Below are 25,978 nucleotides of genomic sequence, written 5' to 3'. Positions count from 1 at the left end.
AAAATAAATTTCATTCCAACAATAGATGTCACTATTAATATGTACCTAGACATATACTAATATTAATAAATAATATTGGGAGAATGTGACATTTGGCTTCATCAAAATTAATAAGCTTTTGTAATATCCGCGACGGCGGTAAATAGGTACAGAGGGCTTACCGCGAACACTGAAGTTCTCAATATGCGTGCATCTTTCTCTTTTACTCCCATTAAGGCGTAATTAGATTGACAGAGAAATTGCCCGCAATTTGCGAACTAAAGTTTTCGGAAAAACCAAATAAACCATTAAAACAATAAACATATTATTAAAAATAAATTGTAGCTTTAACTAGTAGGTACCCATGCCGTGAGCATAAGCATGGAGGTTGTGGGTTCGAGCTCAAAACCCGGCTAGTACCAATGAGTTTCATGAAATGTTAGAGGAAGTTCATAAGTATGCCTATTGCCTATACCTATTAGGTGTGTTCAATTTGCTGTGAAACCTTAGTCTAAACCAATATTATATTATCTAAGTAGGTACATATGGTGAAGTATTAAGATGTTTCATTCCACTTACCCGTCATCAACTCCAAATTTTGTAAACATTGTCGTTTTTCAGCTTGAATCGCCTCGTGCTGACTTTTTACAAGTGTAAAATTATTCGCCATGTGGAAAAGTAACTCCCGCACGCCGGTTTTGTAAGGTTTCACCATGTTTATTCCGTTCATCACAAAACACAACGAATATTTAAACGATTTTGACAAACACATACCATAGTGCATGACGTTTATTGACTGCTAAAAAACATTGCCATATGTAGTTTTTTAATTCGCTGTCAAATTATTGCGCTGCAGACTTTCTTTGGTTTGACTCTATTTCCATACCATGAATCTATTTTAACTGGATCAGGCATGAGGGGTGGGGGGAAATGACCGAACGGGACAGTCATTAGTATCTTTCAATAGGAGTAGCAGCGAAAGCGCTATTATCGTTAGTCCTTGTCACACTCTCACATTTTTTTTATTCCCCACCGTAAAATAGTATGGCTTATGGTGAGCAACAAATAAATTCGACCAATCATAATGTCGCATTGCGTGTGTTTTGTCCCTCACGGACGTACGCGTATACCACATTTATTAGGATCCTGCCATCTATGTTTCATATATTTGTCTTTTCGAAGTCTCGAAGTACCTTTTTATACTGTTGTCGTGAATATCGTGATATTTTTACAACAGGCGATTGTTCTTTAAAACAGATATCGTGATAAATAATCGATGGTGTTTTCACGACCAGTGTTATTTTTTGTCTTATAAAAAAATTACTTTTATCTGTCATTTATTGCAACGCCTGTCAGCCTTATGCCAACAATTGGCTATCACGTGTGTCGTTTCAAAAATACCCCTTTACTCGTATGCCATTACTTTATTGCACAAAAGATCCCTATGGGTCGAAGTGTATCCGTAAGGGCCCCGAAAACAATGCCATTACTTTCAGTTAACAGTTGACGCTATAATCACATTATGACAACAGTCGGGTATTATAAAACGTCTTATATAACCATACCCACTAAGATAATAAAAACTAACTCAATTTGATTGGTAACAACCCAGTCTTCAATTAGCACATGACTATCATCTTAAAACTGTGACTTGAACAAGGTCGCTCGAGTCGCGAGACATCAGTTAAGATGACCAATATTAAAACTATTCCACGACCATCTTATTTTTGAGTAATTATCACATGATGTTTATATTGTTCATTTGGTCAAGCACTTAATTTTTGTGCCAGGTTTTTTGGTTGCCAGGTCCGGATAAGACAGTTGATGATCATGGTCGTATTTGTCTACTTGACAGCGTGATAATGACAGTTTTAATACTAGTTGGGCCATTTTATTTCATATTTCATTTTTTTACCTATTACGGTCAAAAGTGCTCGTGATTCCGAGTAGAAAGAACATAAAACTTTACAAAAAAAATGCGCTAGTACAAGTTTAAAATGGCCCCGTTGTAAGTGTTCTCAATGCCACCTTGCATGCGATAGCTCTCGAGTTTCGTTATTTGAGGTAAGGCCTAAGAGGTCTCCCTCGTGGCTCTCGTGCCTCTCGCTCTGCACGTTTCCCTCCTTCCTACTTACCTAGCTAAATTAAACTGTAACTGAATAGCTATAGAGTACATTTTATGCCACCATCAAAACAACCCATACTAGTTACCTAGACCGGGATTTCTTCCAGAAGGCAGTCGCTGGAAGGACTGGCTGCTGGCGTCGCTGATGCTCGGAGCCGTCGCCGGCGGCTGGGCGGCGCTGCGGGCTGGTCGCGCCAGTCGGCACCAGGTCCAGAGGATGCTGAGAGACATGGAGCAGCTGAGGAGGGCCGAGCTGGCTCTGGATGACATGCAGAAGGAACTAGAGAAGGCGCGGTTAGAACAGGTAGCTACAAGTTTTTAGAGAGTCGGTTGTGGGATGGGGGTGAGCTGGTCGCGCCAGTCGGCACCAGGTCCAGAGGATGCCGAGAGACATGGTGCAGCTGAGGAGGGCCGAGCTGGCCCTGGATGACATGCAGAAGGAACTAGAGAAGGCGCGGTTGGAACAGGTACCGACATGTTGTTAAACAGTTGGTTGTGGGGTGGTGGTGAGTTAGACGTGCTAGTCGGCATGAGGTCCAGAGGATGCTGAGAGACATGGAGCAGCTGAGGAGGGCCGAGCTGGCCCTGGATGACATGTAGAAGGAACTAGAGAAGGCGCGGTTAGAACAGGTAGCTACAAGTTTTTAGAGAGTCGGTTGTGGGATGGGGGTGAGCTGGTCGCGCCAGTCGGCACCAGGTCCAGAGGATGCTGAGAGACATGGAGCAGCTGAGGAGGGCCGAGCTGGCCCTGGATGATATGCAGAAGGAACTAGAGAAGGCGCGGTTAGAACAGGTAGCTACAAGTTTTTAGAGAGTCGGTTGTGGGATGGGGGTGAGCTGGTCGCGTCAGTCGGCACCAGGTCCGGAGGATGCTGAGAGACATGGAGCAGCTGAGGAGGGCCGAGCTGGCCCTGGATGACATGCAGAAGGAACTAGAGAAGGCGCGGTTGGAACAGGTACTGACTTGTTGTTAAACAGTTGGTTATGGGGTGGTGGTGAGTTACACGTGCTAGTCGGCACCAGGTCCAGAGGATGCTGAGAGACATGGAGCAGCTGAGGAGGGCCGAGCTGGCCCTGCATGATATGCAGAAGGAACTAGAGAAGGCGCGGTTGGAACAGGTTAGGCCTAGTTACGAGAGTCTCACATGGCGACCCTGACATGAAACATTGACTATATTCCTTGGTCAACTATAACTAGTCCATTTCGATGTATGAAATGGCATAGTTGACAAGGCTGTGAGTATTCTCAGAATATAAAAGTTACAAATCTGACTTGTCAAATCTTCCGGCGTTTCTGTGGTTCTCCTCGTGTTTCTTTATGTGCCACTTCACCAAGCCACCTCTCTCTTTCTCCGTGCCTCTTCCTATTTCATTTGGGGTCGGCCCTCTGAATATGCTTCCGCCATTTGGCTCTGTCATAGTAGGTTGCTGGTATTTTTAGCGACTGTTTCTCAACATGTTTAGCCAAGAGTTAAACAATTGAGCTCAATTAATTTGTTTTTCAGGAAAGCGCCACTACAGAGAAGAAAAACCTAGAAAAGAAGTTAAGAGAGGCAGGCGACACGCCGCTACTCAACTCCGCCTCCTCAGATCTTGAAGTCACGCAGCTAAAAGCTGAGATTGAGGTGAGCCTTCGACACAACTTTACAAGAGTTACTTCTTACAAAGTTAAGGATAATTAATTACACAAACGGGTCTACCCGATATAGTTGCTAGTTGAGTCTTTCCGTGACCACAGCTGGTGCAACTCAGCTGAAACGGCGGAATTTAAGGTAAAAACAATGAAACTATATCGCGGTAGACCCGTTTGTGTAATTAAATATGTGTACAAAACGCGAGAGTTTAAAGTGTTATAAAGTTAAGGATGACTCGCGTTAGAACGGTCCGGGCCCGGGCCGATTTACTTCTAACATGATATTATTGTGAGCCTATTGTGTCCCACTGCTGGGCAAAGGTCTCCCCCCTCTTCTTCCATTCATCCCGGTTTTGAGCTATATCTAACATGATACTCAGTGGAAATCTCACTCTTATCCTTTATATTTGACAGATGTTAAGAGCAGAATTGAGGCGTGCGGAAGGCGAACTTGAGAACCGGTGTCTCACTTCTATCTTTTATATTTGACAGATGTTAAGAGCAGAATTGAGGCGTGCGGAAGGCGAACTTGAGAACCGGTGTCTCACTTCTATCTTTTATATTTGACAGATGTTAAGAGCAGAATTGAGGCGTGCGGAAGGCGAACTTGAGGACCGGTGCTGGGCCCCGCCCTCGGGCTTGCAGCAGTGGCTCCAGCTAACACACGAGGTGGAAAACAGGTCGTACCTACGCAAGAAGCAACAGGCGGACATGCAACTCCAACAGGCCAGGGAAGCGGTAAGTGGCCAAGGTCACAAAACAGATACAGTTAGGGTTGCCAGATCGAAAGGCGCTATTATCGGGAAAAAATATCAATTTTTCGGGATTTTGGGCCTTAAGTCGGGAAAAAAAACCATTCAAATTAAATTAATCTTATTAAAAACAACGATATTTTTACATTATTGGCACTACGTCAGCTGCTCTGCCCAATCTCGCCACGCGCGCCCCGCGCGCGCGCTGACGGGCTAGACGCGGCTCGCTTGCTCGCTCGACGACAGTTCGGAACTTGAAATTATTGTTTTATAACGTGAAGCTGTTTTTCGGGACAATTTTCACTTTGTCGGGAATCGGGAACACATCCTAAAAATCGGGAGAATCCCGCCGAATCCCGACCATCTGGCAACCCTAGATACAGTACAGAAGTCAATCACATGTATGTACTTCACTTTTCATACCTACGCTCGGCGGTCGCTCTAGGGTTGTCAACTATGATTTATGCACAAAAAACTATCGTGGTAGTGGCACTCGTATCTAGTAGTGGCCGGGGCGGGGTGCTTACCTATACCTACCTACCTAACTTTTCTGTTTAACGTTAAAACGAACCATCGAAATACAAGCAGATACCTACTTACCTTTCTGAAACCACTGGTAGCTTAAAAAAGCGGCCAAGTGCGAGTCGGACTCGCCCATGAAGGGTTCCGTATTTAGGCGATTTAAGACGTATAAAAAAAAACTACTTACTAGATCTCGTTCAAACCAATTTTCGGTGGAAGTTTACATGGTAATGTACATCATATATTTTTTTTAGTTTTATCATTCTCTTATTTTAGAAGTTACGGGGGGGGACACACATTTTACCACTTTGGAAGTGTCTCTCGCGCAAACTATTCAGTTTAGAAAAAAATTATATTAGAAACCTCAATATCATTTTTGAAGACCTATCCATAGATACCCCACACGTATGGGTTTGATGAAAAAAAAAAATTTATGTTTCAGTTCAAAGTATGGGGAACTCCAAAAATTTATTGTTTTTTTTCTATTTTTGTGTGAAAATCTTAATGCGGTTCACAGAATACATCTACTTACCAAGTTTCAACAGTATAGTTCTTATAGTTTCGGAGAAAAGTGGCTGTGACATACGGACGGACAGACAGACGGACAGACAGACGGACAGACAGACGGACAGACAGACGGGCTGACAGACAGACATGACGAATCTATAAGGGTTCCGTTTTTTGCCATTTGGCTACGGAACCCAAAAACGACAATTCACTGTTTAATGTTGAATTTAAACAACCGTCCACTGAACAGTTATAATAACTTTTTTTTAGTTTCTCCATTATTGCACAAAAAAAGACGCGTGTCTCAAGCGGATGGCACTCGCGCTCGCACTGGTCCCAACCGGTCCGAAATATCGTGTCCGTGAGCAGTGTCTATGTGTGCGTTGCTCGAGCGCACTTTGTATGTAGATTGATTTCTGTACTGTATCTGTTTTGTGCCAAGGTGTTCACAAATTGTTGGGTTGAGTATGCACAGAGACCCTAGCCGAGATGGACATCCTTGATAGAAAACTCCAATTGAAACTTAAATAATGTATGGAAATAGGGTATTTGACTGTATATAAAATAAATTGTTTTACACCATGCATGAAATAAAGCACCAAATGATTAATAGGGAAACGTAGACAGCAATTATTTTTAGACACCATTTCTATTTTGAAACCCGTATAAAACTATAAAGAGTAGGTACCTAATTTGATTGTGACGTCACATGCTAGTGTTTCATATAAATTCCATAGTAGCTAATCGTTTTGACAGTTCGAAAAAAGAAACTGATTTGACTAGTAGGCAAATACCCTATAGTCTTTGACGTGGACGTGACTTTTCGAAGCTTATAATATGTCATCCCGATACATTTTTCAACTTGGCTAGGCTCCCCGGTGTACCAATTGAATTCCCTCTTGGTTTCTTCTAGGCAAGCGTCTAATGGTAGATGCACCGATCCCTCAAAATCACACGTAGTAGATGGTCCGACCCAGGCCATTTTATTTATGATAACTAATCGCTTCGTCTTATTTGAGAAAGTGGCTGTGAGTTGTGTTACTTAAATGTGATGTATCCCCCTTAGAATGAGCGAGGATGTTGAACTGTTATCTACATATTTATTTATTATAACAGTTTTGAATGATTCACGGTTAGTTTCACTAGACTTATATCGACCGGGATTTGAACCGTGATTACCTTTTGTATTGTTTTCGAGCTCCCGATATTTCGAGGCAGTTACATGCATCTTGTTCACGGGTAACTGGCTACTGTCTGTATATTTGTTCGTGTTTTCAGTGCGAGAAACTCCGCAAGAAGCGCTCGAGTCTGGTCGGAGCGTTTGTATCCACGCACGGCAAGTCTATAGACGACGTGGACCGCTCCATTGTCGAGGCGCGCACCGCGCTCAACGAAGTCACTCAGGAACTATCGGTATGTACTAGAGATGCAACGGATAGTTGTTTGGCCTGATACCGGATACCGGATATCCGGCCTGGACACTGGCCGAATATCCTGTATCCGGCCGCCGGATATTCGGCCGGCGGAACTATACCTATATTTTGAGTTTTGCAGGTGCGCTTCATGCGCGTTTCGACCTGTTTCGTAGTGATCGTTCGCGCGGACACATTTCTAGGATCGTAACGAGTTTTATCATGTCATTACGTAGTAAGTTCGTTTATAGTTACAAGTGCGCGCGCGTATTTTTGTGTAAACAAATAAGTGTATTGTGTGACATTGGTTACGTATTCATTTCTATCTACTGTGTCGTTAGCATTATGACCGTGACTGTTTTTTAGATTCCATTTTTAACCCCAAAAAGTGTTAATGTTACTATCCGGTATCCGGCCGGATAGTAGGTCACTATCCGGTATCCGGCCGGATACTAAAATAACGACCGGATAGGCCGGATACCGGATAGTAACCGGATATCCGGTGCATCTCTAGTATGTACAACAAAACTGTTAGAAACTACAAAAAGTGTTTGGCAAGGACTTATTCAAGGGCTGACGGTAGAAATTGTAAACAAAACTATTATAAAGTCCGTAAGAACTGCTAGTGTCTGGTCGGAGCGTTTGTATCCACACACGGCTAGTCTATAGACGCACCGCGCTTAACGAAGTCACTCAGGAACTATCGGTTTGTTCATTGCATGTAACCCGTCATAGACTTCTCATCAGCGATATCCTAGTTGTACCTTAAAAAAGCTCAAGACCCGCTTGGCAATCTAATTCAGAGTAACCCAGAGGGATACCAAGCTGAAGACTAAGGTCAACCGAAGTAAATGCGTCTTTTAAAGATTTCTTCTAAACAGAACATTTCAGAACTATTGCAACCCTCTCTATTTGAAGTGTGGTCACTGAACTTTTAATGCAGACGGCTATAATAGTTATAATATGTTGCGTTTCGAAGATATCTTCAAATAACGCATTTGCCACAAGAGACACATTTACCTCGGTTGACCTTAACCAGATTTGTCCAGTTTTCTCACCACGTTTACCTGTAATGAAAAGCGACTGGTACCTATATATGAAATGATATTTCAGCGAGTTAAGGCAGGGGGGTGTCACTCCGCAGTTTAGGTACATTTGGCCGGCGCGCCCATCGGACAGGCGTATGGCAGTGGTCTGCCGCTCGGCTCGCAAGTCATGTCACGTGGCGCTCGCGCAAAATTGAAAATACACAATGGCTTCGAAACTTACTTCCGTGAGAATCAGACATACTATGTATCTCCGGATAAAAAATGTATGTTTACATAATCAACGTTTGTAATTCCTACATATTTATCTTAAAAATAATAAATCAGTGGATATAAAGTCTATTTTTTTATTCGATGGACTAAAATGATATTTCATAGTATGAAATGACACATGATGTTCATACTATGAAATGTAATTTTAGTCTACCGAATAAAAAAATAGACTTTAGGTATAAAAACTTGTCAAGTGATAACCCCGTGCCGACACTCACAGCTCGGTCATAAAACTGCGGCGCGCAAAGGAGATTCACGGTTCGTGCGCGGTTATAAGTTTCAATTTTGCTTGCAGGCGGCGATATAGGTGTAATTTTATACCTAAATCTGACTTTTGTGAAGGAGTGAATTTTCTGTACGGTAGTACTATTAGTTATTCTGTGGTTAAGGGCCGTTAATCACTACCTCGCACGCCTTAGTGTAAGGCCTGAGGGGACGCTCGAAGCGGAGCGTTCGGCGGGGCGTGCAGCGTGGCTGTGGGCTCACGCGTGATGTGAGCAGCGTGCACTAAGACCGCTCCTATACGCTTGCATTTGTTTAACATGCACGCCGCACGCCCCGCCCCGCTGCACGCCCAACTCGAGCGTCCACTCAGGCCTTACATTTACTGCTCTGCGCCGCTACCGCTACAAATCATTGAAATACTTTTGGATAATCTCTTAATACTACGGTTCGTTCTGATTCTAAACATTATTTTGCAGGAGAGGATGCACAGATGGAAGCAGATCGAGCGTCTGTGTGGTTTCAACATAATCAACAACAACGGCATTCAGTTCCTAGAGGGCATGCTGTACAGGAACACCAACGGTGGTCGTCCTGGCGCTAGAGGTGAGTCAGATATATCACAATGTAATTGAAAGCGAGCTTTTTTTATAAACGTATAATACTAATCCAACCGGATGTTTTGAGTCCTTTAGCAGCACTCGTGGCCACTGCTATAGTTCGTTTTTTTTAGCATTAGAAATAAGGTAAACAATCTTGATGTGTCTTTTAATTGAAAAACACATTTTAAAAATAAGTTACGGCAAATATGTAACAATTATGAATCTAATACGATCATTTATATTCTTCTGCTTTCATAAGTAATAGTTTTTGATTTTTGAAAAGCGTTTTTCAATTAAAAGATATGTCAAGATCGCTTACCTTCTTGCAAGTTCTTTCTAATGCTAAAAAAACGAACTATAAACGCGCACGGTCCCTATAAGGGACCTTGCGCGTTGGAGGGTCTGCCATCTTGTGGCCTGAATCGGAAACAAAAACATGTACATTGCCAAAGCATGTCCTACCGTCTACCGTTCTCGTACGTTTTTTGTGCATTCTGCCATCTTGTGGGCTACATCGGAAGCATAAACTTCACATTTACGCCTCACGCCATAAATCGGCGGTAAATTATTTAAAAATGTTGTCTACACCGCTTTTTTTTATAAATTTGATTATCCTTACGTTAGTAAGAGAAAAAATGTCCAAAGTCTGTTTACTATTTTTCAAACACTTTATATGTGGGCGGCGGTTTTATTGTCCCTTTGGGATCGAAAGAGCTTATGATTTTGAGATAAAATATTTAATTTTTTTTAGTGGCTTTTACTACTATTTCTAAAATGTCCCATCTACTCGTTCTGAAAACCGTTTTCCATGTTCCAGTGCGCATGAGCAGCTCTCAAGACGACCTGAGCGTCGGCGACGACGCGTCGATCTGCGGCTCAGGTAAGATCGACGACCTCGACGTCAAATCGCTGCTGTACGAACATCTACATGTAGACTAGGACGTGTTTTAAGAGCCAACAGGAGCTGAGATTTAAATATTTTAGGTAAATATACCCGTCTCGCTAACGGAAGCGGCTCCTAAAACTAGTGCGATAAGGACAAGGCGAAAAATCCTGCGTAAAAATCTCAAAAATCGAGGTTTCGTACTCGACTGTTTCCTCCTCCAAAACTTAACCAATCGTAACCAAATTTGGAAATCTAAATGATTATGACATTATCTGTGTCGGACCGTTTTGATTTTTTGGCTAATTGATATAAGTTTTGAATAGCGCGCCTTTCATTGCGGCATAGTCAATTAGGCCATTTTGGCCATTTTTGAAGGGCTCTAGCGCCTTAAAAAACAAAAATATCAAAAAAAGCAAAACGGTCCGACACAGATATTGACAATATTAATCTGTGTTGAAAAAATCATTGCTCTAGCTTCAAAACCCACGGAGGAAACAGTCGAGTACGTTTGTATGGAGAAATGACCACTCCTGTTGGCTCTTAAGGGGCCTTCTGATTACCAGTCCGCCGGACGATATCTGCCTGTCAGTTGTTCGGAACTGTCACCTTTTGTGTTTAACTGACAGGCTGATATCGTCCGGCGAAGTGGTAATCTGTGGGCCCCTTTAAGCTAGTAACAGACTATCGAACCGCGACCTTGGAGCGTCGCTCCCATAAGTGAGAGCGAGAAACATATATCTCTTTCTCGCTCTCACTTATGGGTGCTACGCTCAAGGTCGCGGTCCGGTCCGATAGTCTGTTATCACTATTCAGATATTATAGGTTCCTTCTATGGCAAGTATATTGACGAGCAGAGTCGGGTGAGGAGTTAGTGGAAGTCAAACACCTTATGTGTGCTAGTATAAGAACATTCTGAACGTTTATTCTCTAAATGCCTATTGTTTTATACACGTTAGGTTGCGCTGACACAAGCAATATGCGTTTATGTCGCAGTAAACCAAAGCGTTACTGCTGAACACGGAAAGTGGACATTTGCCACATTACACCTCCCCCGAAAGTTCCTCTCACCGCCGGGGTGGCAGAAGAAAAAATTTAAACGCATGTTACTTGTTTACAATTTTTTCTGAAATCAATACAAAAAAATATTAACAAATTATATAGGTATAATGCAAACAATCTTTATTTAGCTAGGTTCTTATGTGTCGTAAGTGTCGTAGTCCTATTAAGGAAAAGTAAAAAAAATCGTTGTGCTAATAAGAAAATATCATCACTTAAAATGTTGTCATCTCTCAAACGTTAAAATATTAATTTACTTCCTTTTCTCATAAAATATAAATCTCCTTCTTTAAAAATATTTACCTACTCTTCATCTTTAAAACATTTACTATTCAACTTTAAAACATTTAGAAACATTTGGTATTCAACTTTAAAATATTCACTCTCGCTGTTTATAGTTACGGTATCTCCCATAATTCTGATAAAAAATAAACTAATGCCGTATTAAATGTTAAGCCTTTCACGGACACCTATAAGGTCGACTATGATCAAGGACATAACTGGGTTGCGCCTCTGTGCGCACCCTTCACCTATCAATGCTATCCATAGCAATTCTTCAATAAACACCTAGGGCATGGTCACCCTTTATCAACTATAAAATGGCATATCAGGCCAGGCTGTACGGCTCTGCCTGTACCTAGAGACACAAATACATTAAGACAATAAGTCTCCTACAACTTTCACGGAGGATACTGTATATCACACTATGATCAAGTACGAAGGACTAGTGCTCTAGCTATAAGGTCACATTTTATAAATAAATGTGCCTAAACTCCTTAAAACTTTCAAACTTGTACCGTACTGTAAGCTTTCTATAAATGAAACATTATTATTTAACTTCAAAAATTCCAAAAAAAAAAATGATGTAATAAATCAAACTTTCGCTGTATATCAGGTGATCAGTCCGACACGTAGCTAAAGTATCAATCATTACTAAGAAACAATTAAATAATGTTATTGAATTGAGTTGTTAATTATTTAATCGTTATGCGATGTATCAAATTTCATTCATCGCTTATTAAAATATTCTAACTAGCGGCAAAGTCTCGCGGCCTAGTTAAGTTTTCTGTCGACGTGCGCACAAAGTGTGGCACGCGCTGCAAATTGCAACATACATGATTGAGGACACTATTCGACACTTTTATATTTAATATTATATTATGACTTCTTATGAAAATTTTTTTATGCTCGAAACGAAATTGAGTTAAGCGACAACCTTTAATAATTATGAACGATTTAAATCTGACTGCTACTGAATTGGAATAAAAAATGCTGGCTTTTAGAGAAAATTAATTAAAATAATAAATTACATGTAGGATTTACATCCTATTGCTGTGTGGCTGGCCGTCCTCGGCTTCGTCTTCGTTCGGTCCGGTGCGAGTTCGCGACCGGCATTCTTGCTGCTGCTGGCGTGGCCTGGCGAGCTGGCACCTCCATGTGGCGCTCGCTTGACGCTTCGTATGGCTGGCTCTGCTTACGACGATGTTAGTGGGCCGGGATAACCCTGGACTCCTCTTGAAATGGGCCGGGATAACCCTGGACACCTCTTGATTTGCGAGCCGGGATAACCCTGGACAACGCTCTTCTTTCTTCCTTCTTCGTCTCTTCTTAATTTCTTTTCTTAACGCGGTTTCCGCTTTTTGATGTTAGTTGGTTCTTCTCAGGTTGTTTCTTGATTTTTGATAAGCTGGTTGGTTCTGACTGCGTGGATTGGTGTTGAAAAAGTGGTTCTTCTTTTTTTTCTTGCTTGATTTTTCCTTCTTTCTTGAGTGTTAGTTCCTTGTTGGTTCACTGGTCTGGATCGCCATCAAATAACAAGATAGTACTTGTTGTATATATGGTTTCGAGCGGGTGATGGGAGTAGAAGTTAAACACCTTATGTGTGCTAGTATAAGAACATTCTGAACGTTTATTCTCTAAATGCCTATTGTTTTATACACGTTAGGTTGCGCTGACACAAGCAATATGCGTTTATGTCGCAGTAAACCAAAGTGTTACTGCTGAACACGGAAAGTGGACATTTGCCACATTACACTATTAGAGACCCCCACACTAGCGTCTTACGAGCATGGCGTCTAGTCAACTCTATGGCTGCGGCTCGACGCAATGTTGACGCTACTGCGCAGTGACGCCATTTTCCATAGCGCTGACTATTTGACTAGACGCCGACGCTGAAAAGACGCTAATGAGGGGCAGTCTTACAGAGACCCCACACTAGCGTCTTATAAGTGTCGACGTCATGCAAAATGGCGTCGCTGCGCAGTTGCACCAACTTTGCGTCTTGCAGCAGTCATAGAGTTGACTACACGCTGACGCTCGGGAGACGCTAGTGTGAGGTGGCCCTAAGCCGAATAGCATCTTAACTCACATTTCCATAAACATACGTTCTTAGTAAAGTTATAAGTTCTCTTCTCATTACAATGTGGGTTAGGATACTATTCTGTAGTCCCATGTAAGACCTAAAGCTATATTATTAATAAATCGTTACATACATTGGATTACCTACCTTGTAAATAAGCGCATAGATCAGTTTTTGGCATGTGTTTGTTTGATAGAACTTGTAAGTAACTTATAGAAACACTCTTTAACTGGCCATCGCAGGGCGTTATGTTTTTTCAATAAGATTTATTTTTTATTTATTTATTTATTTAATCTTTATTGCACAAATGAAAATACAAACGTACAAAAGGCGGACTTAATGCTAAAATGCATTCTCTACCAGTCAACCTTCGGGCAAAGCAGATAACTTGTAGGCGGTGCAATATCATGTTGTAATTACAAAACAAAGTAGGTACCTACTTTTACACAACTAAACAAATACAATGAATATAAATAATAAATAGATATAATACATACATAATACATTTTTTGATAGGTAACGGTCTTGATAATTAAACCCAGCGGACCAAGTTAACTATGCATGGCATTTGCAATGACAAAATGAGGCAATGGCATCATTCTATGAAAATGTGACACTTATAATGACAAAATGACACTCTCACACCGTATTCTGTTCAAGTCGGTGGCAAAGTTAGCTTAGACGGAGTCTAATCAGTGTTGCCAGATGAAATCTGCAATATTCAGTAGAAAAAAAATCGTTTTAGCAGTAGATAGGGGAAAAAAGCAGTAGATTTAAAAAGTGATGTCTGCAATAGGTAAAATTGAAAAAAAAATGCTCTGACCTGACGGCCTACCGCGAACCACGTTCGACGTGTTGCCTCTCTGTCGCACTTGTAAATTCGTACGTAAGTGTGACAGGGAGGTAACACGTCGAACGTGATTTGCGGTAGACCCTCAGACACCAACCTCCCATAGAAAATTTGTTTTATTTTTCCTTTTTCTGCTGACAAACTGGGCGTGATTGAGTAATTGAGTATAGCTGGCATATCAAATTGTCAGTAACAGTAAAATGAAGAGTATCATTATGTCTCTTACTTCTGTTATTATAATTAATAAATGAGCACAAGTTTTTTTTCTACTCATCATTCGCTTGCCCTTATCCCATTCATTTGGGGTCGGCGCAGCATGTTTTTTTCTTCCATACCTCTCTCTCGCCCGTCATCGTCATTTCATCATTTACTTGCGTTCGTTTCATATCATCTCTCACACAGTCCAGCCACCTTTTCCTCGGTTTTCCTCTCCCGTTAATTCCCTCCACATTCATTCGTAATACCTTTCTCGTCACATGACTCAGTCCATCCATCTTTTCCTCGGTTTTCCTCTCCCGTTAATTCTCTCCACATTCATTCGTAATACCTTTCTCGTCACATGACTTTCATCCCTCCGCATCACATACCCATACCACGCTAGGCGATTCGCTCTTACTTTTTCTACTATGGGTGCAACTTTCAGGCTTCCTCTTATATACCATTCCTTATATCCTATCCATTCTTGTCACACCACACATCCATCTTAACATTCTCATTTCCGCTACATGCAATCTCTTCTCATCCGTCACCTTTAGAGCCCAACACTCCATCCATACATGACGACAGGTCTTATGATGGTTTTATAAATTTTACCCCTCGTTTTCGAAAAATCAGTAGCTCACCAGCAAAAAGCAGTAGATCAGTAGATATTTTTAAAATCAGATAGATTTACTGCTTAATCAGTAGATCTGGCAACACTGAGTCTAATTTGTTTTGCTATTTTGTCACTTGATCGAACGATGGGTTTTTAAGATTTTCAGATAGTTGAACCTCGCAAATTCATACTTAACTATGCCGTAAGTCATAAGTTTACTCTTTAGAGAGACTTTTTATAAAAAAATACATAGTACCATCATCGCTCAGTTATTATGATGGTAAATGCATTAAATCTAAAACGAATGTTTACTTCAGCGATCTTAAATAGGGTTGAACCTTTATCGAGTCGAACGTATACTGTAGTTTCGTTGATTGCTATACGTTTTTAGCGCAACGTTCATACTCCTAACCATTTATTATGTAGACAATTAGTTCATACAATTGGATAATGCACTGCAAATAAAAAATGGTCTACGAACACATTTCATAATGATGGTCGAGATCTACCGTTCATTTGAATGCAAGAGTATAAAAATGTGATGTTTATAACGACAATGCCACTGCTACACTTTATTTTGTTCAAGTCGGTGGCAAAGTTAGCTTAGAAAAAGTCGAACTTCTTTTGCGATTTTGTGCTAGCTCTGTTGGTGCATATCCACTTAAAATAATTTATTTTATCAATATCATCTTGAACCATGTTCACTTCGGATTAGTCGTAACAAAATAAAAGCATCATGGCCATTGCTTCATTTAAGGCCACCCCACACCCGCGTCTCCCGAGGGTCAGCGTCTAGTCAACTCTATGGCTGTTGCGGGACGCAACGTTGGCGCAACTGCGCAGCGACGCCATTTTTCGTAGCGCTGACTAGGAGCCGACGCTCAAAAGACGCTTAGTGTGATGTGGCCCTTAATTATCTAAAGCAATACGAATATAAGCAATCGCAGCTAATTTTACAGCAATTTTTCATATCAGATAAATATTTTTAATGATATACATTAATTAATGTAGAATAAAATTTTATAAAGACAAGTAAATTGCGGATTGAAATAAACATATAACCATACTAAGGCTATGTGATAAATATTTATATTAAATAAGTAAATAACATTTAACCTAAGTAAGCAACAATTATTTTTAAGTTAGTGCTCAAAGCGATATATTTAAGACATTCTTATATCTCGTACTTAACTTTAATAGCAGTTGAAGTTTTTTCAACATAACTAGATTATTATTTATATCATTTGTAGGTTGATGTACAAATGTTTTGGTGCAATGTAATGATTTTTTTCTATAATTAATGAAAACATGTTTTTTTTTTCAAAAACAATACAATCTTAAAGGATATGTCATGAAACAAACCAAAATTTATTGATTTTTAGATATTGTTTAATAAATCAACTATTTTCAGTAAAATAACTTAAATGAAGTGAAACTTTCGAAATAGGTCAAATGATTTTTGAGGGACGAATAGTTACACCACCAAAGAAGACACGTTTTATTTATTTATGAATTTCAATATTACTAGTTTTATTGTAGTCACATACAAAGATTAAGAGCCCTCTTACCTAATTAAGAGATAATGTAATTATATATTTTTCTATTGTTTAGCAGTAAATATAACGGCTAAGATATTAGTTCCTTATAGATCTGACGTTTGAAGCTATTTCATTAAGTATGAGTGTTAAAATATATTTTTTGGTGTTTAACTTTTTTATTATATTATGAATAAAAGTATTTAAAAACCTTATTCTATATCACAATCGATAGGAAGCTTTCAGGCTGTAGATTATTATTTTCACAATTTATCTAGAAGCATGTATGAAATAGGTGATTACTTAAAATACTTATTTGCTAGCTGAACATTGGTGTTGGCACACATATGTTTCGTTAATTTAAATGCTTATTCAATTGATATACATGTACTCGTATTTGTATGAGCGATTTTTTTAGAATACGTACTGAAAGTCACTCATACGATACAGTATCAAAGTAAGATTTAAGGGGTGATAAATAACGCCTATTTAGCGATCTTATTTTGTGCCGAATCTAAACATAAAGTGTGACAATTCAAGGGGCACAAGAAGTGGCGCCTAGCGTTCTTAATAATATATCTTAAGTCATCTCTCACACTCACTGACAATCCAACCTCTAGACTGAGCTTAGGCCAATTCTTTCATGAAACTGATGCTGCCAAAAATACGGGGGTGCGGGGGGACGAGGTGAGCGAATCCCGTGCCGTGATTGGTCCGTTCAAAGACACGGACCAATCATGGCACGGGATTGACTCGAAGATGGAGTAACGTTAGTAGTAGTAAGTTATCTATTTATTTATTATTTTATTTTTATTATGTGTAGTTTATATTTAGCCACTCCCTCAGGCCTTGGCAGAATAAACAGCGTTGCAATTTTGCCTTGTTTGCAAATTGTGACAATATGCTGAGCCAAAGCCTTTTCCTTACTGCACACATTGCTGGACTCAAGTGTGATTTATTTTTCTGTCTGTGTGTATATAATTTCTCTCTGCTGTCTTTGCATTGTTATTGTTATCCTTTTCTTTTTCTTTGTTTTTCATCTTTTTGTCCTGTGTATGTGTGCTTTATCGAATAAATGACTTTCTATTCTATTCTAACGCTACCGTATGTGTGGCAGAGGGGGTAGCGCGACTATGCTATGTCTAGAGGTTGGATTGTCTGTGCTCACACTATACAATAAATTACTCGTGTGAAATAAGCTTAACTCCTATATGCTCTTTGTATCTAATAGAAAAATTGGTTTCAATTAATCACGTGAAAATTATAACGCTTTTCGCTTAGTATTTAAAAGCTAAACTAGTTTTTCTAATCACACTGTCAATGAATTGTCGCACATAGTTCTTATGGCGTCTACACACTTCGCCGTGTATTCCCAAATGTTGGTGCTTTTGTGCAAAAACGTCCAAGTGTGTATTGACTATTATGATTTTATGATGTTCCTGTTGGAATTTGGGACGCACAAAAAGACAAGATTGACACTTGGTAGTTTTTTTTACAATTGAGTAAATGTTTGTTGCCAGTGTTACCACACTGTTCATGACGTTTACGTACAACTTCTCATTCATTTTACACTTGTAATTTATTTTTATTCCGCATTATAAATCAGATTTTACATAATTTTGGTGTGGGTTTCTTTCCTTGTGCATGATTTATTAAATTCCTTGTCTGATTAACGAAGGTTTCAGAATTGCTTACAAGCTTCTCACATTTTACCTTTATCACTTAACAGTCTGTAGGTACTATATATAGTACCCATAGTGTATTTGTCAAAAATATACAAATAAAAATGTGTTATACTGGTATTGGTAAGATTCGTGTTGAAATCTATAAAGTTTTGATGAAATGTTTAATGCTGTTGGCTCGGACTGTCAAGTGCTTAAAACAGGGGTCACAACACAATGGCGGACCAGAGCCGACCTATTTTGTGCTGTACATTACATTTGCTTACTTAAACACTCAAGAAGAAAGGGAATTCGATGGTAATTTTGTTTGAATTCCTTCACCCATGAAGAAACTAATCGGTGACCCAGGTAACAGGGGTTTCAATATATCAAAATGTGATACAAGCTACAAAGAGGAAGCAAGATACACAGCATACATATTGATAAAGATATCGCACAAATGAGAACGTAATGAACCCGCTAACTTCACTCTAAATAGCGGCAGCGTCTATTGTGTAAAAAGACTGTTTAGTTAGATGTCTAGTCGTAGATTAGACTTCTTAGAATGTAGTTATAATCTTAAAGTACAAATTCTTGTGTGAGTTTTTCCGATTATATTGATCAGATCTGTTGAAAAAACAGTTATTTACTTACCTATTCTTTCCGGTTATTTACAGAAAAGTTTCGTAAAAGCTGATATAAATAAACTGGTTATTGTTTACAGTTTAAGACCAAGATGTATTCCCCCTAACTTGCACGTAATTTTTTTAAACGGTAGCAATTTTGATTAGAGATATACAGTAGTTAAACAATGCACGTTTGAAAGCTTTTGAAGATTGTGATTGTGTTTTATTTGAACCACCTTTTGCAAGTTTTACCTAGACTCGTTCGAGCTACGTTGACTCCAGACTTGCTCAAGCGTTCTTTGGTTATTCTAGTGCCGTTTTGTACTGTTAAGGAATTCTATTTCTGTACCGTTTCGTACTATATCACATCACAGTGACAATAATATGAGATCACTAGCTGTGACAGGGTACGAAATGGTACAGCAAATTCTTTGACAGTACGCAATAATGACACTACGGAAACTATAAGATATCTTGAGTTTGGTCGTTTTATTGGTTAAGGTAAGATATTTTTAATTTGTCAGCTTTTGCCTATGTTCAGCTTTCTGTTGCTTTTCTATACTTGACGGTCCGTTGAACTGTATAGTCATTAAATATGTATATACATGTGATTTTTTCTTAAAATAGTTTTTGATAACGAACTTAACTGTTGGCTACCGCAGTATCCACGGACCTACAAGTTATTAATTAGGTAAAGGTGCATGAAATGGTCTAATCTAGAATATTATAGTATATTTCATACATGCTTTTAAGAATTGGCATTAGGGTTTTTTCTAAGTATGTTGTAATCATAAAAAGAAGGTGATTTAATTACACATTAACTTTTTGTCACTTTTTTAGTCACGAGTAGCAAAGTAATTGACTATTAACAATTTAACATTAAAAATGATGTAGGTATTTCAGTATAGCTCGTAAAATAGTTTACTTATAAGGTTAAGATTTATACATTTGTTCAATCTGTTTATATCACTTGAATTTTTAGTCGCTATTGGCGACATGTCTCACGAAAGTTTAACATCGATCATTTGTTCAATGTTTAATATGAATAATCTTACCTTGTGATGTTGTCTTGTCTACTGTTACACAAAGTTATATATGTAGTTAGTTAGTTAGTGTTTCTGGGCATTTTCCGCAAATCGACAACCATTGTGCCTATTTTGCGTGAAACGAGGTAGCTCTACTCTAAGTTATATATGTAATTTAGTCTTCATCCAAATGTTTGTAATGAAACACTTTAAAAAGAGTTATATTTACTCTATCATTAACATTAACTCGTAAAAATAAATTTTAATATGAACTAAATTTTTTTTAGAACTTGTATTGTCTGTTATTACATAAAGGACTATAGATCTATCTCTATATATATAGAGATAGGCATATGCCCAGAAACTGTTTTCGGTCTCAACTCCTCTTCTTGGTCATTAAATTGAATTTAGCGTGCAGACAGATTCAAGCGCTTTTTTAACGCGCGTTGAAAAAGCGCTCGGGTGATTGGGCACTAAATGTAGAGGCAGAGGCGGTCTTGGTCGGTAATAGTTACAATATAATTAATTTAGTCGATTATAACGTACATAGAATGATATAATTGTTGGTCGGTGTGCAGTGGCCGACAACTTCGGGTGGCGGGAAGATTCGTCGGGCAGCGAGGCGGACGCACCGCACTATCCCCTGGACTTGCGATTGGCTGAAGCTAGGTAAAGTATTTCATTGTTAAATAGCCAATACGGGTAATACCTGGCCTTCACATTAGAGCCTATGTATATGTACACATTGATTAATGATTAGCGTTTATTGCGAGTTCATAATACATTTGCTACTTGCGTATTGTGGCAAATGTATGAACCCGCTCTAAATACTCTTCAGTGTATAAAGCCCCGGTATAAAGGCCACACCCACAGCCACACTTAAGATCGGTTTTCCTAGGATAGCGGTGTCGTCATATAGCGGTCGTCTCCATACTAAATAATACGGCTAAATATGGATGTCGTAGTATTTGTATGGAGACGGCCGCTATATGACGGTACCGCTTTCGGAGGAAACCAAAGCTTTATACCCGTAGAGGTATTGATCTTACCTTAAATCGGTCGCGCGATGATCATATTAAACAGGCCTAATCGTTTATAAATGCTGTGATATCGTTTAGTTTTACTCGCACTTTAGATAAGCAAGAAGCTTCTTTGGATATTTTAGTAGGTACCTATCCAAATTTACGTTGATGTATTGAAAACTCCGCGATATGCAACAAAGTAGTCAAAAGCATACATTAATATGTTCGTAAAGTTGGCTCGTGGCCTAAAAACTTAACTACAAATGTTTATTTTCTTGTCACCTATATCCTATATTGCCTTCATTTTTAAAATATTTTTTTCATATGAGCATACTCGTAATATACCTTTCTGAAATCCATATTTTGTTTCGTTTGCAGTGAACGGTCAGGATTCTTGTCACCGCGCAAGTTTTGTGACTTTAGTTGTGACGCTTTATATAATTTCGTTTTTGTACCCTGCAATCACTTTGATCCTTGTACAGATTATTACACGATTGCTTTTAGGATGATATCTTAACTAAATATATACTATTGATTTATCATTCGCTTAAAAACTGTCTAATAACTAATCAGCTAAATTCATGTCAGTAGTTTTTCAATAAAACTAAATAAATATCTTACCAACAAGATAGATTAAATTTTAATTTGCTCATAAAGGTTAACCGAATGTCACTGTAACCATTTAAATTATTCTTTAATTTATTTACTATAGGTTACAATTAGAAGAGCGCTTAGCTCAAGAAGCCCGCGAGCGGCGGATCGACGACCGTAGGGAAGAGCTGCGAGTGAAGAGCTCCCTCGGCGACCTGCGCAGGAGCCCCGCCGACGAGCGCCGGCGGGCGGACCCCGTGCACTTCACACTGGGGGGTGACAAGTGAGTGAGGCCTGGTAGTTTAGAGACGAGCCAGTACAGGTGGTTGTTTGATCGACGGCCGTAGAGAAGAGCTGCGAGTGAAGAGCTCCCTCGGCGACTTACGGAGGAGTCCCGCCGACGAGCGTCGGCGGGCGGACCCCGTGCACTTCACACTGGGGGGTGACAAGTGAGTGAGGCCTGGTAGTTTAGAGACGAGTCAGCACAGGTGGTTGTTAGATCGACGGCCGTAGAGAAGAGCTGCGAGTGAAGAGCTCCCTCGGCGACCTGCGCAGGAGCCCCGCCGACGAGCGCCGGCGGGCGGACCCCGTGCACTTCACACTGGGGGGTGACAAGTGAGTGAGGCCTGGTAGTTTAGAGACGAGTCAGCACAGGTGGTTGTTAGATCGACGGCCGTAGAGAAGAGCTGCGAGTGAAGAGCTCCCTCGGCGACCTGCGCAGGAGCCCCGCCGACGAGCGCCGGCGGGCGGACCCCGTGCACTTCACACTGGGGGGTGACAAGTGAGTGAGGCCTGGTAGTTTAGAGACGAGTCAGCACAGGTGGTTGTTAGATCGACGGCCGTAGAGAAGAGCTGCGAGTGAAGAGCTCCCTCGGCGACCTGCGCAGGAGCCCCGCCGACGAGCGCCGGCGGGCGGACCCCGTGCACTTCACACTGGGGGGTGACAAGTGAGTGAGGCCTGGTAGTTTAGAGACGAGCCAGTACAGGTGGTTGTTTGATCGACGGCCGTGGAGAAGAGCTGCGAGTGAAGAGCTCCCTCGGCGACCTGCGGATCCCGTACTCTTTACACTGGAGGGTGACCAGTAATAGTAGAGCTAATGTAAGGTGAACTTTTCGGCTTGAGCTAGTAAAGTGAAAAAGGTTCACCTGATTACATGTAGGTATCACATGAGCTACTTATACAGATTTTGGTTGGATCGACAACCGCCGAGAAGAGTTCCCTTCGGCGATATTTAATAGTACATTATTGTCGAGGTTCGGAAGTAGCTACTTGCAGGCTGAGGATTCGTTTTAAACGGACGACCTTGGGAGTCCGTTTAATTGAATCCGAAGCCAGCAAGTAGCCTTCCAGCCGAGTCATATATAGTGCTTTTCTCAAAAATGGTGCAAGAAATAGAAATATTTTACAGAAGCAACGTTCTAATTTTCACAAAAAAAAAGTAAAACCATTAAAAAGATTTGCTTGCCGCCTTTAAAAAAAAATAAGTGTTGTTTTCTGCTGAAAATACGCCAACGTATTTGAGACACCTAAATAGTCGCGGTCGCATTATAATAATAAGTGCTGATCATCTGTTTGGCTGTTTAATGGACCTATGCCTTCATTTGATTTTTTTTTTTTTTTTTTTTTTTTTTTTTATTTAGAAACAAACAGTCTTATAAACATGTAGGTAAATAAGCTAAACAGCTAGAATTTTTTATAATGTAGACCTATAGTTTCCTATATGCAGAACATATTTTGTAACAAACTTAATACTATGAAATGCTATCTGAGTAGGTATAACAACTGTAAAAAGTAACAAATAATGAGATAGCTTAACCTAACTTTCACACGAATTTAATAAAGAATAGACCTTCTTTTTAAATAACCCTAACGAACTGCCAAATATATCCGCGTTCATACACTTTTCATTATACAACCTGCAAGCGCGTTTAATGTACGATTGCTGTGCATATTTAGTTCGACATATTCCAACACTGAACAGCATCCCGAACAATGAACAGTCCCGAAATCGAGACTGCAGTGTTTTTAACTTTTTAATTTTTTGAATGACCATACCGCACTTCGCGACCTATTTTTTAACCGGCAACATCGACTTTGCCGTCCATTTTTGACTTGGAGGATACAACTAAACGGAGTAGCCATTAACAGGCTTTCCCCTCTGTCGAAAATAGGCGGCCAACGGTCATACACAATGTATGGACTGACGTTTATCTGACATGGCTATTTTTACGTTACGCATACATTTGACGTTCCCCTCCCCCGCAAAAATCGGCAGACTGTTTTGTACAGAAAATTACAGACATTACAGACGTCTCCGTTTGATTATATTCTCCAAGATTTTTGAGAAAATACTATTATTAGTATTCGCGGAACTAATGTAGGCCCGTTTTAGCGTAAACTGGACAGGGGAGGAGTTGACCCGCGCGCCGCACTCGCAGTCGCAGCCCGCTCTGCGCGCCTCGCTGCGCGGCGCGCCGCTACCCCCGCCGCGCCGCGCCGTCCCGCCCCAGCAGATCGTGCGCTCTCGCTCTACCGACGTCGTCGCACTGGACGCGGATAGAGTGAGACCGACGCTGGCCAAGCAGAAGCCTCTGACTGAAAGTGAGTACATTATGTGAAGTAGAGATGCACCGGATATCCGGTTACTATCCGGTATCCGGCCATTATTTTAGTATCCGGCCGGATACCGGATAGTAAATTTAACACATTTTGGGGTAAAAAATGGAATCTAAAAAACAGTCACGGTCATAATTGAATCAGTTTATTCTTTTAAAACAATATTAACTAACGACACAGTAGATAGAAATGAATACGTAACCAATGTCACACAATACACTTATTTGTCTACACAAAAATACGCGCGCGCACTTGTAACTATAATCGAACTTACTACGTAATGACATAATAAAACTCGTTACGATCCTAGAAATGTGTCCGCGCGAAAGTTCACTACGAAACAGGTCGAAAGCTGCACGACGCGTACCTGCAAAACTCAAAATATAGGTATAGTTCCGCCGGCCGGATACCGGATATTCGGCCAGTGTCCAGGCCGGATATCCGGTATCCGGCCAAACAACTATCCGTTGCATCTCTAATGTGAAGTACATTATGTAAAGTGAGTAAAGTATGTGAAAGCAAAAACCGGATTCATCCTGAGGGTCGCGAAGTTGGAATCTCGACACAATGCGAATTTTAATTCGTTTGTGGTGACCGTTCCGACTGAACATCTAGCGACCTTCACCAGGAGTTTTGGCCGAAGGGTGTCAAGTTTCGGCGGTTCCGCGGCCGGTTCCCCGACACTGCGGGGTTGCGTAATGCATCGCAATCATAATGTGTTTTTTAGTGTTTAGTTATATTTTTATAATATGTATGCTAGTTTTAAGGTATTTGTGTATGGGCCACTAGTTGTCTGAAATAAACGATTTCATTCTTTCATTCATTCATTCATTATTCCGGGCAAATTGCCGAATCCGACACAGGAGCAGCCGATGCAACGGAGCCACGCCGTTTTATCGACTAAATAACTAAACTAGTGTTTAGTTCTAAGTTTATAAAATACATATGTATGTTAGTCTGTAAGGTATTTGTAATATGGGCCTTGTTGCCTGAATTAAATTTCTAAATAAATAAATAAATATCCTCTAGCCGCCTAGAGACTTAAAACAAGGTCTCCTGTTCCATTTTAATTTGAATCTTATTTTTGACAAGTCAAAGTTGAATTTTCATTGGCAAGCTTTGACGTCTGGGTGGCTAGAGGTAAAATAGGAACAGTCGCCCCCCCCCCCCCCCCCCCCCCCCTCCTGCGGCCAAGCTCACAAATATATAATAAAATATCTGGGAGACCGAGCTTTGCTCGGAAAATATATAAAAACTCAAAAATGCGGCTTTTCCTAGAGATAAAACCTAGCTAGATCGAGTTTTCGCTCCCAAACACCCCCATATAGCAAATTTCATGGAAATCGTTAGAGCCGTTTCCGAGATCCCCGAAATATATAAATCAATATACAAGAATAATTGCTCGTTGAAAGGTACTTACTTTTTCTTTGCCGGTGCCTTCATTACTGAGGAACCCACCCACTTGACAAAATTAAACCTGTCACAAATCTCCACACCAAAATTGCGTACACTTTCAATATTTTAAATTATTAACATATTCATTGCCACCCAGCCAAACAAGACATCCGCACCAGGCCACAAAAATTTCTTCATATAAAGCTGTAGTACCACGATCCCGACTTATTACAGATTCAATGAGCGTGGACGCCCCCAGCCCGTCAAGCATCACGCCTCCTGAGGAGGAATCCACAGACTCCTCTCTAGTAGAAGAGGACGGGGTCCCCAAGCCGCGGCGGCGGCGCTTACACCTGCCCTTCGGTAAGAAGGCCAAGACGCCGGCGTGACCGACCACGCGCCGGGCCACGGTGCGGTAAGGCCCTAGGCTATATAAGGCCCGGAATTAGGATGGCTTATAGAAACAAA

At 40.5% G+C, this 25,978-nt stretch overlaps 2 protein-coding genes across 3 annotated transcripts in view; both read left to right on the top strand.

Moving 5' to 3' along the window:
- LOC134654617 (stromal interaction molecule homolog) overlaps positions 1-21,867 on the top strand; it is a 76,659-nt gene extending 54,792 nt beyond the window's left edge. Inside the window, exons 6-13 of one of the 2 annotated variants that reach the window (XM_063510083.1) lie at positions 2,215-2,408; positions 3,610-3,729; positions 4,308-4,475; positions 6,797-6,931; positions 8,951-9,077; positions 9,891-9,953; positions 20,464-20,554; positions 21,620-21,867. In XM_063510083.1, coding sequence (XP_063366153.1) covers positions 2,215-2,408; positions 3,610-3,729; positions 4,308-4,475; positions 6,797-6,931; positions 8,951-9,077; positions 9,891-9,953; positions 20,464-20,554; positions 21,620-21,785 — 1,064 coding nt within the window. In that variant the 3' untranslated portion in view covers positions 21,786-21,867. Of the gene's footprint in view, positions 1-2,211; positions 2,409-3,609; positions 3,730-4,307; positions 4,476-6,796; positions 6,932-8,950; positions 9,078-9,890; positions 9,954-20,463; positions 20,555-21,619 lie in introns of both variants that reach the window. The other variant, XM_063510082.1, reaches the window with a different exon arrangement.
- Positions 21,805-24,000, top strand: LOC134654827 (uncharacterized; the record flags this gene model as incomplete). Its single annotated transcript, XM_063510298.1, has 2 exons — positions 21,805-21,947; positions 23,892-24,000. Coding segments are annotated over 2 exons (252 nt in total), but the record flags the coding sequence as incomplete, so codon positions are not given.
- Between the last annotated feature and the right edge of the window lie 1,978 nt (positions 24,001-25,978).

Source organism: Cydia amplana, chromosome 15, assembly GCF_948474715.1.
Source record: "Cydia amplana chromosome 15, ilCydAmpl1.1, whole genome shotgun sequence".
Lineage (NCBI taxonomy): Eukaryota > Metazoa > Arthropoda > Insecta > Lepidoptera > Tortricidae > Cydia > Cydia amplana.
This window is presented reverse-complemented; position numbering and strand designations above follow the sequence as displayed.